This window comes from Schistocerca nitens, chromosome 2, assembly GCF_023898315.1.
Source record: "Schistocerca nitens isolate TAMUIC-IGC-003100 chromosome 2, iqSchNite1.1, whole genome shotgun sequence".
Lineage (NCBI taxonomy): Eukaryota > Metazoa > Arthropoda > Insecta > Orthoptera > Acrididae > Schistocerca > Schistocerca nitens.
Window position 1 is genome coordinate 1,005,314,165 of NC_064615.1, and position 15,299 is coordinate 1,005,329,463.

The 15,299-nt window shown below is 37.3% G+C and overlaps 1 protein-coding gene across 3 annotated transcripts in view; it reads right to left on the reverse strand.

The window, feature by feature from the left end:
- Positions 1-9,896: 9,896 nt before the first annotated feature.
- LOC126237357 (serine/threonine-protein kinase mig-15) overlaps positions 9,897-15,299 on the reverse strand; it is a 325,139-nt gene continuing 319,736 nt past the window's right edge. For all 3 annotated transcript variants that reach the window (XM_049947425.1, XM_049947424.1, XM_049947423.1), the window contains one exon: positions 9,897-15,123. In XM_049947425.1, the coding sequence (XP_049803382.1) occupies positions 15,040-15,123 (84 nt within the window). In that variant the 3' untranslated portion in view covers positions 9,897-15,039. The remainder of the gene's footprint in view (positions 15,124-15,299) is intronic.

A 15,299-nucleotide genomic window follows, 5' to 3' on the forward strand; every position in this document is an offset into this window, starting at 1 on the left:
CACCCGACTTAATTCAACTACAGTTTGTTGCCCTTCCGTTTACGTCTCTGTATCAAAATAATGATAAGTTTCATCTGTACATAATGTTTACTGCAAAGTCAACCAGGAAACTTTGCCAATAAATGCAAATAGCATCTAGTGAATGAGCTTTCCAATTTTCAGTACACTTCAGACCGAAAGGAATAACATAATAATATGAGCAGCATGTATACTATCTTGAGCGTGGGCAGGATTGATGCCGTGCTCTGAAATTGTTAGAGTTTCCTCCCTAGTTACTACCTGATTGCTCCTAAAGGCAACGTTAGTACAAAAATATCGACATATTCGTATGGGAACCGCTACTGATGTACAGTCGATAAAACATCGTACTACGTTAGGTCTCATTTCTGACTTAATTTCACCCCGTGTCTTGATTACGTACTGCACTGGGAACCTCTCTTACTGTTGCCTGCATCGTCAATTTCGGAAAGTGTTTGTTCGTCTGATAGTCAGAACTTAACGCAGAAAGCCCTTCATTGCTGTGTACCATCAAGCCGTTGAAGTTGCTTGTTACTTCCGACAATGATCGTAAAATAAACAATATCTGCAATCTGTAGAGCACAGAGTTTCAAGGCTAGATTGAATGTCTGGATCCAATCTTGCACAATTTCAACAAGGAAAATGCACGCTTCTTGTCGCTTTTAAGTCAAAACTTGGCACTGCTGTAGGCATTGTTTGGCAACTCCGTTGTCATAATAGTGACTGTGAGTGTGGGACTCAATGATCCTGCTAAAGGAACCGCGCGACTGCTACGGTCGCAGGTTCGAATCCTGCCTCGGGCATGGATGTGTGTGATGTCCTTAGGTTAGTTAGGTTTAAGTAGTTCTAAGTTCTAGGGGACTTATGACCACAGATGTTGAGTCCCATAGAGCTCATAGCCATTTGAACCATTTTTGATCCTGCTAAATTCGCTTTGCTTTTTCTTGTCATCTCAGTGAACTATTCTGAATAATTCCCACTTAAGATGTCACATTGAGTTAGTAAAGAAACCATTTTTGATTCCAAGAAGGTTCAAATGGCTCTGAGCACTATGGGACTTAACTTCTGAGGTCATCGGTCCCCTAGAAATACTTAAACCTAACTAACCTAAGGACATCACACACATACATGCTCGAGGCAGGATTCGAACCTCGACCATAACGGTCGCGCGGTTCCAGACTGAAGCGCCTAGAACTGCTCGGCCACTCCGGCTGGCTCCAAGAAGGTCATTTCGGGCGTAAGTTACCACTACTCTCATCTTTCATGTTGTGATCTTTCTGCCTCAGCTAAGATTATCGCAGTGAGACAGAGTCCTTTGCAGCAATGCCTTGTCCGCATGGTTGGATAAAGTGCTTCTTTTCTAAAATTGTAGCTGCTTTCAAAATCAGTTCCAATGTTCAACTTTTTCCTGTGAATCTGTAGTTTGATTAATTACACTGTGGCATTGATGTATTAGTCTATTATACATAATACCTCCACATGTTAGTTGTATTTCTGTTACTCTAATTTTGTTAAAGTAAGTCTTCACTGCAAGCAGAACAGGATTAGTGTGCAACTCAATTGTATTTTTCAATTGTGTAATCTACTGTTAGCTTGAAGTTGTCCCTTAAATCGATGACTTACAGTGCAACTCAACTGAGAACTGGATGGAGCAGGCTGTGGAGAGCAGTGAGGACATTGTGAGCTGTCCATGATGTTCTTTGTACTGCTAGTGCAGTTAATACTTGAAAGGATTGCTGATGATGTTTGGCACCTTTCGATCATTCACTTACTTCTGCGATTGGTGCCCGATTTATCCTGCTAAATTCTCGTCATATTCTCTTTCCTACTGATAATTAATCTGAATAGTAATCCCGTTTATATGAAATCAAGATCGCAAATTTAATTTTTCAACCCTGTAAGGTAACACCAAACTTAATTAAAGTTTTCTGTTTCATGTTGTGAACTTTCTACGTCAACTACCTCCAGAGCAATGGTAGAGAGCTAAACGAACCAGTGTATGTTCGCTCTGTGGTGCCAAGCTCATCTCATGGTGTAAGGAAAGGGTAGTTTGCTGGTCCAGCTCTTGTTGGGCTACCGGATCAGTTGTTTTCTGTTTTCACTGTAAATAGTCAGAACAGAATTCAGAACAAAATGCCAAGAAAAGCTTAGCATTGCACCAATTGAACATCAGCTTATTATTAATTGTTAACATTCTTCTGTAATACTATAAACTTCATTCGTTATTATTTTGTCATTGATACTGTTATTTGTTCACTCGCAAGAGCTTTCCTACACCTGTTTGGTACCGATGCACTTTCTACCAAGTGGTTAAATTAAAGTTTCCCTATTTAACATGTTCTAACAAAGAAACTAATTACCATATGAGGACCAAACTTGGTAGCATCAACGTCAGGGAAATGGGGAAGAGAAATAATGCAGAAACAATTCAACTGAAACACTTTTAATGTGTTGCTATGGTACATCATACCATTACATACTGGTACCATTACTGCTACAAAAGGGGCTCAATATGCCACCCATCAGTGTCCAGAAGAGTCTGTAAGTGTAGGAGTGCATTCTGCACAGCAGAACAAAGCATATCCGTACCTCTTGTGATATGCTGTGCTTCATTTCAGCACATGTTTGAATGTTCCTCTTTTAAACCCTGTCCAGGTAGTCCCAGAACCAGAAATCAAAGAGAGTGAGATCAGGTGATTGTGCCAGTCAAGCATTTGGAAACAATCGGCCAATAATTCAATCATTTCTAAACGTGTTTCAGAGAAGCAGGTGAACTTCACAAGTATTGTGCAGTGGGGCCCCGTCTTGCATGAAAACTGTCGAGTTCAATGTGTCTCTCTCCTGTCGGGCGGGTATGATATGCTGGCGAAGCGCATCACAGTAACACTGGCCAGTTACACTGCTTGTCTTCGGTTCTTGAATGCCAACCTCTTCAAAAAAGAATGGGCCAATGATGAACATAGCTGTGAAGCTACACCATATGGTGACACGTTCACCGTGCAGAGAAAGTTCATGTACAGTGACTGGAGGTGAACATCCCCACACTTGGCAATTCTGTCTGTTCACCTCACCTGTCAGAGAAAAATGAGCTTTGTATGTCCATAAGATGGTCCAGAGCCAGCTCTCATCAACTTCAGTCCTTGCAAGAAAGTGGAGAGTGAAGTCAACACTTTGTTAAGCATCCTGCGAAGCAACCTGCTGTACGATATGCATCTCATACAGATACCATTTCAGAATGGTTCGAAGCACCTTCCGTACAGTTGACCGCGGGATGTTCAATTGTCGAGACACAGGACACACACTGCCTGGAATTGTGCACAGTGTTGTCTGCCATAGCAACAGTGATTCCATCTATCGCCTGTGGTGCAACCTGTCCCGGCCTCTTCCCGGAGCGATGCTCAGTCCTCCAGTTGATTCGAACTTCTTCATGATGCTCCACACAGCAGGTGGAAAAAGAGGACTCTTCCGAAATCCTTTCAACCGGCGATATTCTCGAAGTGCAGCTGCAGCAGTATTGTTGTTTTGATAACAGAGCTTCACCAATAATGCACTGTTCGTTTTGTCCAAGCTCATTTTTACACGTCAACAAGTGAATTGCAACTATGAATCAAGATGACTGATCACGGCACCTTGTGGCCATAGATGGAACTGGATGGTGGCACTGTGATCCATGAAAATCGCGCACCCCATACTCTGGACATTAATGCTACCAAGTTTGGCACTCAAACAGTAAATAGCTACAATGTGTTAAACAGGGAAAGTTTAATTATAGCCACTCAGTATATACAAGGACAGAAAAAAAATCGCAACACCAAGGAAGAGTTGTGCTACATAAATGAAAGTTGGTAGGAATGTTTCTACATCTGGAAGATGCTGTCTATTCAAATTTCACTCCAGTTGCTTAAGAGTGGCACTAGTAGCACCACTATGAGGATGCAGATTAGGTTTGCTTTAAATGCACACTATAATGGTCGTGAATGTTAGTTTCCTATGAGAGTTGATGTTAGTCAAGAATGCTTTAGGGTGACAGACGACATTATCACCACCTCAATGAGTTTGTGTAACAGGGCTGTAAGATGCTGGATATTACTTCTGCAATGTTGCAGAAAGACTTGGCAGGAATGTAGCCACTATACAGTGGTCACAAGAATGTATAGTGGCAAGAAGACCGGACTCTGGATGGCTATGTGGCACTATCGAGAGAGAATACCATTGCATTAGTCGTATGACTCTGGCACATCGTATAGCATCTGCAGCAGCAATCTGAGAAGCATTTGGCATCACGGTGATACAACCAGCTTTTACAAATCCATTACTTCAAGGACAGCTCTGAGCCAGACACCCTGTAGTGTGCATTCCATGGAACCGAAAGCACCCACCATTTGTGGCTTCAGTGGTATCAGGTCAGAGTTCATTGGAGGGCAGGGTGGAGGTCTGTCATGTTTTCTGATGAAAGCTGGTTTTGCTTTGGTGCCAGTGATGGCCAGGTGTTGGTTAGGAGGAAGTCAGTTGAAAGCCTGCAACCAACCTGTCTGCCTGCTAGACACATTGGATCGAAACATGGAGTTATGGTCTGGGTTGTGACTTGGTATGACAGCAGGAGAACTCTCATGGTTATTCCATGATTGCAAATTTGTACATCAGTCTGGTGATTTGACCTCCTGTGCTGCCATTCATGAACAGCATTCCAGGGGGTGTTTTCCAACAGGATAACACTCACCCACATACCACTGTGACAACCCAGCATGCTTTACAGTGTCATGTTGCTTTGGTCTTCTAGATCACCAGATCTGTCTCCAGTCAAGCATATATGGGACATCATTGGATGACAACTCCAGCACCATCCACAAATAGCATTAACTGTTCCTGGATTGAATGACCAAGCACAACAGGCATAGAACTCCGTACCACGAACTGATATCACACACCTGCACAACACAATACATGCATGTTTGCATGCTCGCATTCAACATCCTGCCTGTTACACCAGTTATTAAAGTACAGGCATTTCACATTCGCAGTGGCTTATCTCATGGTTACTATGCATAAATTTCATTGCTCTACATTAATTATTTTTTGGTATTATGATTCCTTTTTTTGTCAGTGTACCTTGCCAATGCAAATGACCATTGAGTCTGGGAGAATAAAATGTCGGGTATTTTGCCATACAGAATTCATGAAGTTAGGAAGTATCAGGAAATAACATTGCATAATAGCCAAATACACTCGCACCTTGCTCAGAGTGTCTGTGTATGATGAGCATGACAAACATTTCATTACATAGCTGCCCCTAGCACAGCTAAGAATTGGCGACATCGCTGCAAATATTTGGTAACCTTGCGATAGTGCACTTACCTCCACATGTAGTCCTCAATCATTCCACTAAATTCGCTTCAAATTGGCTTTCCATTTTTATGACTTTTGATACATAATCCTCACGTAGAATGAGACACTGATACAGAAAATTTAATTTTTGGACTCAGAAATGCCCTACTTAGCAAAGGTAAAAACTGTTCTTAGCTTTAACATTGCATTATGAGGCTCAGCGACCAATACTGCGATGATGGAAACCTGCTCCCAGCAGTGTCTCACTAGCTCAGTTTCATCACACCTGACTGGTGAAACAGGGGTGGGCTGAGTTGCGAGTTCTAATCGTGCTGCAGACCAGTGTAATCTAGTTAATTATTTTCCGTTTAATATAATGCGGCTGAAAATTGCTAGAAGAAATTCTTTAGCAAAACTTAAAGAAAATCTTTACACATAAAGTCTCCTCACAAGCTCAACTCAGTCATGGCCATAGATGTCATCTTTGTGAATACCAATCTTCTTCCCTATACAAACATCTCTTAAGAACTTTGACTCTATGATCAATCATAGGAACTTGAGTTTTGTCCATCATGTAAGACCTATATGCCAGAGGAATAGTTACAAAGTGAATATGGTTCCTCTGTGCTAAAGATGTGGAAAGTAACTAGGCACCCCTGTGGAAATTTGCTGACACTATTGTCAGCAGCTAGCTTCTGCTCTCAGCAGCTTCAAAACTGGGCATTTTTTTTTTTTAAATCTAACTGAATAATTTAAATATCAATTTTTATCAGCATTATGTCCTCCATGAATCCCTACATGGACCTCAAAAGGTGGAGCGTGCCTGCGTTACTGTAGAGCGTGCACTACAAGGTATGCACACAGTTTATCGCATACATTTACTTTGAGTAACCAAACAATGACAGTGAACTCATTACACTAAAGTTACTGACTGTGGCTTGACAAAAACATATGAATTTCCGACAAAAATGTATATGAAGAAATGCTTCTAAAAGGGGAAACAATGAGATATAAGACCTTAGAAGTAACATTAAACAGATCATGTTATGTAGTCACATTGGATCACAAACCATAAAATTAATTTTGAGCAACCCTCAAGTCTTACACATTAGTGTAATACAATACTCATCATACAAAAACAGGTAGTCTGCCGCCATTGCTGTTGAGCGTGAAATGCAAACCATAGGCACTTATTTGTGGTGCATCACTCAACAACAGAAAATCTTTTTATGCTCTCCAAAGCGATGAGCAGTAGCTGACACTTTCAACAAAGTGTGAGGCTCCGCTGGATGCCACTAAAGTGCGCCATGGAGAGCTCCAACATATGCAGTGTTCAGAGGCAAAAACTCTGCCAAGAAGTCTTTCGTAAAAATATTATTGGATAGAACTTTATTACCGGTGGTCAGGAAGTGAAATACATTGTCGTTGTGTTACCATTACACTCAGGTTTCAGCATTCAGACAAAAGACACTAAAAAAATTTAGGTAACGGAACAGTTTCAACCAGGGGACGTTGCAGTCGGATGACCCACTGTTTGTCACTAGACAATGGGTGTAGACGTAGTATAACAATTAGAATAGGAGACAAAACTTCCTTCATGGGCTACTGCAGCCTACAGTGCTGTACGATTGTGCAGACAGCCAGTGTGTCCCGCTTATTTGTCCCATGCCGCAATCAGCATGGGCTTACTCCGCAGCAGCCGGCCAGGTTTTTTCCTAAGAGTGCAGCTACAGTGCTGATTGGGGAAAATGAATAGATTAAAAAACTAATTCAGGGGCTGTTTTCAACCCACAGAATCAATTAGTAAGTGTTTTACCTTGCCAAGGGTAGACTAGTTGCCCTTGCGCCAAGAGGAACCTGGGGCAAGGTAATTATTTTCAGTAGTATTCCAGTTGCAAAAGACACAAATGTCAGGTCCACAGGGAATTTCCAGACTTATTTTGACTGCAGAGAAACAACAAAGCTTTATTATGTTTCTGTCTGTGGGATCATAATAATTTACGAAAAATCCATTATGGCAGTTGGGAATGAGCAGAGTAGTGGTGATGTATGATGTGTCTGATAGCCTATTACTTTTGTTTATAACCTCCAAAATTAGGTGTCTGCCTGCTACGAAGAAATTAAATTGTCTACAGAAAGTTGTAAGTGTAGATGTATTGCTGTGACTGAATAGTATTTGAGTTGTCTGCAAATGGACTCTTATTAAATTTTGAGAAAACACAGTATATACATTTCAGTCCAGTAAATGGCATAACATTATTGATGAATATAGAGTTTGAGCAGAAGTCTGTTGCTAAGTCAGAATATTCAAAATTTTTGTGTGTGTGTGCATTGATGAGAAATTGGACTGGAAGAAGCACACTGATGATCTGCTCAAACATTGAGGTTCAGCTACTTGTGCTATTAGGGTTATTGCGAATTTTGGTGATAAACATATCAGTAAAGATTAACCCATGATGCCTATTTTCGTTCACTGCCTTTATATGTCATCATATTCTGGAGTAATTTATCATTAAGAGAAAAGGCATTCATTGCACAAAAGTGTGTAATCGTAATAATAGCTGGAGACTACCCCTGATCACCTTGCAGCTATTTATTTAAGGAACTCAGTATATTCGCAGTACCTTCACAACACATATATTCACTTATGAAATTTGTTATTAATAACCCATCCCAATTCAAAAATAATAGCAAAGTACGTAGTTACAACATTAGATAAAAAGATTATCTTCATTGTTCTCTGTTAGATCTGACTTTGGCACAGAATGGGGTGAATTACACTGCCACAAAAATCTTTAGTCATCTACCAAACAGCATTAGAAATCCGACAGGACAGCCGATCAGCATTTGGAAACAAATTATAACAGTTTCTGAATGACAACTACTCCTAGTCAACAGATGAATAGTTAGGTATGAAGCAGAAAAAAAAGGAGGGGTGGGTGAGGGGGGGGGGGGGAGAGAGAGAGAGAGAGAGAGAGAGAGAGAGAGAGAGAGGAATGTTGTATTCATGACCTATGGAACAAGTATTAATGTAATGCAATGAAAATTACACACATGCACTTAGTGCAGCATTGAGATGTGCTTTGGATGAAAATGGATGATGGAACCATTCATAAGTGAGAAATGGAAAGAAGTATCACCTGTTACAGTCCACCATATTCTCCTCTCTACATATGGAATTCAAAAGAAAAGTAATCAAAGCTGTCAGTGCTGGATAACAATTAGTGTTCTAGCACAGTCGAAACCGAATCCTCAATTTTTGTCAGTAAGCTTCTGCAGTTTCTGTATAACAAATTCCACACTAATTACTTACTTCATACTTCCAGGATAAAAATATATCACGGTGAAACATAACACACATAAGCACCTTAAATTTATTTCGAAGAAATAAGACATCAACGGAACTTGTAGGACGAAAATAAAAAAAGAACAAACTGGGGACAAGGAACTACTGGCCAGCATGAATGACTGGTGGTGGTTAGTGTGTGTGTGTGTGTGTGTGTGTGTGTGAGAGTGAGAGAGAGAGAGAGAGAGAGAGAGAGAGAGAGAGAGAGGGGGAGGGGGGGTGAAGGAAGCAGCAGGAAGTGTAGTGGGGGCTAACCAGGATGTGTTAAACAGATAATTCCCAGTTGCTCATCTTATCTCTTATTTATTACTTTTTTTGACGTTTCAAACCAGAAATCAGCATGGGCATGTTAAAAAGCTATCTATACCATCATGCCACTTGGATCCAACGAAAACTAGAACCTCGAGAATAGTACAGGTGAGAACCTTCCTCCAGTAAATCTCCTTTTCCTGCCATCCTCCTGGATTATATATAGCAAATAGAAGAAAATCAACAGTACAAACAAATAATGTGCTGTTACCAATTTAAGGTGCTCTATAAAAAGAGAGAGAGAGAGAGAAAGCCAACTCCAATTGACTGTTTTATAAACAACAGCTATATAAAAAGTCTCTTGCACAAACTATGTGGACGTCATTACAATTTTGACCACAAACACAAACAGGATCACAAACAACTGGAGATTTTTTTAATCTTTTAATGAAACTTTCTCCAGGTGCTTATTGAAGCAGACTTTACATGGCTGGATCAAATCTTAACTTACATCTCTTCATGCATGCCATATATCCATGTAAGGCCCAAAAAAAAAAAAAAAAAAAAAAAAAAAAAAAAAAAAAAAAAAAAAAAAAAACCATTATTTTAATGTCATTTAGTCTCATCCTCAATGGATGACTAAAAACTGTAGCTAACTTTAAGAACCAATAGTAACAATGAAGGAAAATGCTCTCTTCTGGGAAACATACATCATCCTCTTTAGTAGTTACTTCAGATTATGATGTTAAATCTGTTAATCTCTTAAAACTGAAAAGTATCCAGTGAAAATTAATAACAAACAAAAGTATGGTCCCAAAAGTAAGTGTGAATATACGCAAATCTTCCCAAACTGAATACAAAGCTGTAGAGTGAAATCTTTTCTTGGTGAAAGTCGTGAAATTGAATTTTCAATGTCAGTACAAATTATCACAACGAAATTAAGGAAACACCATTAGTAAACAGTAAAATCATTTATTCTTTTGTCCTTCAGAGGTATAAAAAGCAATGACTACAGATTCCATTCATACATGCATGAAAATTTGCACTGCCCTTCATTTAGCAAAATACAAAAGGAATTATTTTCTGTAAAACTGAACACGTAACTTCAAATCATCCCAACATTTTCTTTTAACAATACAGTTACAAATAAAACAATACAACTTCTGTATAACAATTAGCATAATGCAATAGATCAGGATCATCGCTGATCTCCTGAACATAGCATTGATATTTGGTTGGTTCGGGTGAACTGCCTGAATGATACAAATTTTTGCAGTTTTGTTCTGTATTTCTGAAAGTTTCACTTGAGACATGAAATTCCATTAATTTCAGATCTGTGAAAATTCTGATTTTTATGTTGACTTGCTGGTTTTACAAATGAGGAACAGTGACTACTCCTACAAACCCAATGAAAAACTGAAAGTAATAATCCACTATTAGACCTGCTTGAAATAACTTATGACATTCATAAAGATAGGCTTTTTATTTTAATTTCTAAGATTTCGTTCTTTAATGGAATATTCAGATAATGGCAGCATAACAAAGTTCTATTACGGTAGACAGAACTTTAATATTGATAATTTTAAGTTACAGGAAATGTAAACAAAGTAGCTCTGAGTCATTCACCATATAGAAAAAATTAATCAGGAATGTACCCAGAACCAAATCCATTCAGAAACATGTCGTCATATTTTTTGTTATCACTATAATGAGAATTCCTGGATGAAAACAACTACAAAAAATTGCAGGCAACTCTTCATCAGCGGGTGAAACTTGCCTGTCTGCATTTTGTTTGTCAGTTATGACACATTTGTAGTCTTTTGTAAATAAGTCTACAATATAGAGGTTAGAGAATGTAAGAATTCAACAAAAGAAAGTGGCTTGCAGAGAAGTCACTGTTGTTCACATTTGTCCAGGCATGTATACAAAACTAACACTTAGAAAAAAAGTTTAATTAATAAATTTTCCTTGAATACTGTGAAGAAAGGGCTTTTCAGTGTAGGCAGATGTGTAGCTTATATGTGAATGAGAAAGAAAGGAAAGACACACTGTGGAAGAATAAAGATATATCATCATGTTAACAAGAAAAGTGTCAGATATCCTTGCACTCTTTTTCCAACCATCGTATGTTGCAGACTCAATTAATAACAATTACAATATGATTAAAAAATAATTGTATTCTGGCAGTGTCTTACATTTTTAGACCAATCTGAACACAGAAGTTCTTGAATCTTCACTTGAATTTGTTGAGGAGGACATAAGATGTTATGAGATTTTTTACCTTCATAACATGTTACTAAACACAAGATTTAAACTTCTGTGTTCCTTTCTATGATCCTTATGATTCAAAGAGAAAACTTTACATGACTCTTTTAGTTTCCATGCTGCTTCACAGTTGCTCTGTTTCAAACCATGTATTTTTAGCAATATAAGAAAGTAATAAATTACAGAATACACAAATGCTGGTGAAGACAAGACAGTGTTGTTATTAACAGAAATAGAAAATTAAAAGCTACTGATGTGTGTCTTCAATTGATGCTCTACACTTACAGCCCATTACAGAAATGCTAAATGAATTTTGAGTAGTATTTAACTTTTTTAACTAAAATAAATGTATCAATTGTTGGGATAGAAGTCTTACTACACACCTCCAAGACCTATAATACCGTTGCACTTTTGTTCACAGCTGGTGCATCTGAATTATGAAAAGTCACAAATGAACTTTTGCTCTCAATAGTCACTTGTCCTCTGGTACAGAACAAGTTGGCACGCACATGTGAGTGCGCCCACACACACACACACACACACACACACACACACACACACATTCTGCTGATCATTCACTTAAATATTTAACTTTTAAAAAATCTATTAATACAAAGTTTCATTGCTAATTCTTCCTATTTCCCTAGGAGAATATATTTATTTATGTAATATATACATATACATATATATGCTCTATAGTAAAATGGAATATTTAAAATATCTGTTACAATAATTAAAAACATCTTTGGAAATAATCCACAAGACAAAGACAAAAAGCATCTACCGACGAAAAATAAGAAATACTTATAACTGTAACAAGTGTTTACAAAAAGAGCAGAAATCAAAACATCATACTGCAACAGAAAATTTAAATCTATTACTTAAGCAATAAATAACAATGGGTGGACTAGCACAGCAGCACCATAGCAAAACTGCTGCTACATACACTATAGCAGGCAGAATTCTCAGAAATATCTGCACAGTTTTCTTCTGTTGAATTTTATTTTATAGTCGTGACTTTGTTTACAAGGAAACTAAAGAGACTGGATTTTCATCACAGGAAAACAATGAGCTCCATATGTGACAAAGTGGAGAATTGTTTTGTGCACATAGCAGCAGTTTTGATTTTAAAACCATATGGGCTGTTCACACATGCAAGCCGCTATTTTATATCCATTTCTGTCCAGTCACACATGACATGAAACAGAGTAATAAAACAACCTAATGTACTTCCACGTCCTGAAATAATTCTAATATCAAAGTTGACAAAATAAAATAAATTTACATGACACATCCCCTCTCCTGTACTCATGACTACTTTGAATGGAGGCAGCAATGAAGTAAATCTGGCTGTAAGGGACGTATATGTTTCTACTACAGATAATATTGTGTGTCAATGTGAATCAATCTTTAAAAAGTTAAGTAGTAAATGTGATTTTTTTACAATATAATTTGTAATTAACAAGTCTTTTAAGGTCTGTGAAGCCTGTGGGAGTCACAGTAAACTACAAAGAAGTGCAACAAACAGAAAAGTATTCACAAAAATAGAATTGTTCGGATGGCGAAGTATGTCTCCCATGCCCTAACAATGCTGGAAAAAATTTACGTTGTCATTACAAAAGCAGGGCAAACATCAACACAAAAAAAGAGTTTACTTTTTAAATGTATTTGCTTATAGAAACAAATAAATTAAATTACTGCACGAGTACAAGAAAGGTGTTTATTTCATATCAACGGCAACCACGGAATCCAATAGACAAAGCAAAATCTGAAAACAGTTTTCATGTTTTGTAACTGCTGAATGGATACAACTGTAACACGTTACGATTGCTGGTTTCAAAATGAAGTACTAATCAAATAAAAAAATGCAGTACAGATGTTATAAAGCATGTTATCAAAATATATATATTATCACAGTCAGTCATCATCAAAAGCTAAACCTACATATGTAAACAGCTCAAAACAGGTGCCTGTTAGTACCAAACTAAATTTATTTTCTCCCAAACTGTTCTTGTTCTTCAGATATGACGTCGTTACAGTACAAAATAAATTCACTATATGGAAAGTGGTACTTAATATGAATACTGAATGTTCAATTCCATAAAAAAGGAAATATCAAAGATGAAATATTAACAACAGTTCAGTTTGGGTAATAAAAACAAAATTTATCTTCAATACACAGTGCTTCAAAAGCTGCATTAATCCAAATTACTTTTATAAACAGTACAAAACCTGAAACTGCAAATTTAAAGGGCTGCACAGAAGAACATAAACAGACTAAAGTTTAATTAGATGTCCAGAAGCTTTTGGTTTCATTAATAATGTGAAGCATTAATCCCCAGAGCAATGTGGAGCAGGGGCAATGTTACAATACATGCCCATATTGTATTTTAGCTTATACCAGAACAGTCTTTTAATTTGCACCAGTAAAAAAATGTTTATGTCACAAATTTCTGTTTTGTTTACAACAGTAAGATTATAGTTTTTTTAAAAAAAGTCCTTTACAGATCTTTAAAGTTATTATATTAATAAGGCAATAGCAACCACAATGAGAGCCACAATCACTGGAAGCACCAAACTTACAGTATTACTATACTGATTTGATATTAACATAAAAACAACTAAAATTACAATCTTGTGGTCCTCAAAACCGATCATCAGTGTTACAATACCTCATTCATAAAATGTAAACAATGGTGACAAACTGCTTCAAACTATAAAACATAAATGCTGTTATCTAAATGTACTACTATCATCAATAAATTTGCATATAAAAAACCCCCACTGTGATTGCTATAATTTAGTACGCATTCATTACAAACTGTGGTGAATATGAGCCTTTTTTTTTAATTATTATTTTATATAAATGACTGCAGTTTGAGCGTAAAAATGTTTAATGGTAGGCAATATATACCTTTAATATTCCCTCCAGTACTAACATGATCAAAATGAATGGAGGAAAAAAATCACAGACATAGATTCTAATTTAAAAATATTGTGGGGTTTCTCATACTATCAAAACATGAACAACCCACTGACTACATAACAAGTTTCTCAAAGCTGAATGATCAGCCTTCACCTGAACAACAAGTGCTGGCACAGAATACAACCTTCAAGGGATGCCTGACAAACTTGGATGTACTAAGTTAACTACACTAATTCACTTGTTACTCAACAACACAATGAACAGCTGCTTAATTTACAACTCAACTATTATTGCTGAAGAATTTATGCAGCAATGGAATTAGGTGTAGAAAGATAATATTAAAATTTCGAAAAGAGAGCTTTTTCAAGCAAGGTCAGGAAAAGGCACAAATAAGTCATATCTGCTAGTCAAGAATTTGTACTCTAGTCAACTTCATTTTTCATGGTAAAGTTTTTCAAAATCTGTATCGAGAGGCAAGTACATCTCCCGCCATTGGAGAAAGGTGCACAACTTTTCTTTTTTCTTTTTTTTAGAATGTACATTCACAGAACAAAATAGGAAGGAAATAATGGTCCTTTAAGTACTTATTATGCACGTTCGTTCATTAAGAAATGGAATAAGCACTAAGTGAGTATCAGTGAAACTTATTTCATCATTCACTGACCAACACCTTTTTCTTTTTTTATAATTCTACTTTGTACCTACACTATTCTACAGCCGTTCAACAGTCTTTTGGATATTTTGAAAATAAATAATCATGTCATTAGGCAAGTAATGCATGAATGGTCATTTTCCTGAGCACTGTTTCTTTACCTCAGGAAGCAGCATCCAATTTTGATCATGCATCCCTTATGCAGGATAAGATTTGGTGTTTTGAGTATTTTATAACAGTTGCCACTAATATAAACTATCACCAATTAGCCATACCAGGCTTGTTCAGTGTCATGAAATAGATCTGGCAAGATGACCCTCCTTTTGCTGACGAGAAGAACACCTGCAATAAAGATTAATACCATATAACTAATCTCTCTGTGAATCAAGAATGTCTACATTTCTGAGCTGAATGTTAAAGAATGTTTGCAAAGTTTTCTGACTATGTTGTTAGACAAAAACAGCACACACCTGAAAATATAATCTGTTGGCTTAAGTATATAACACATAAGAAATAGC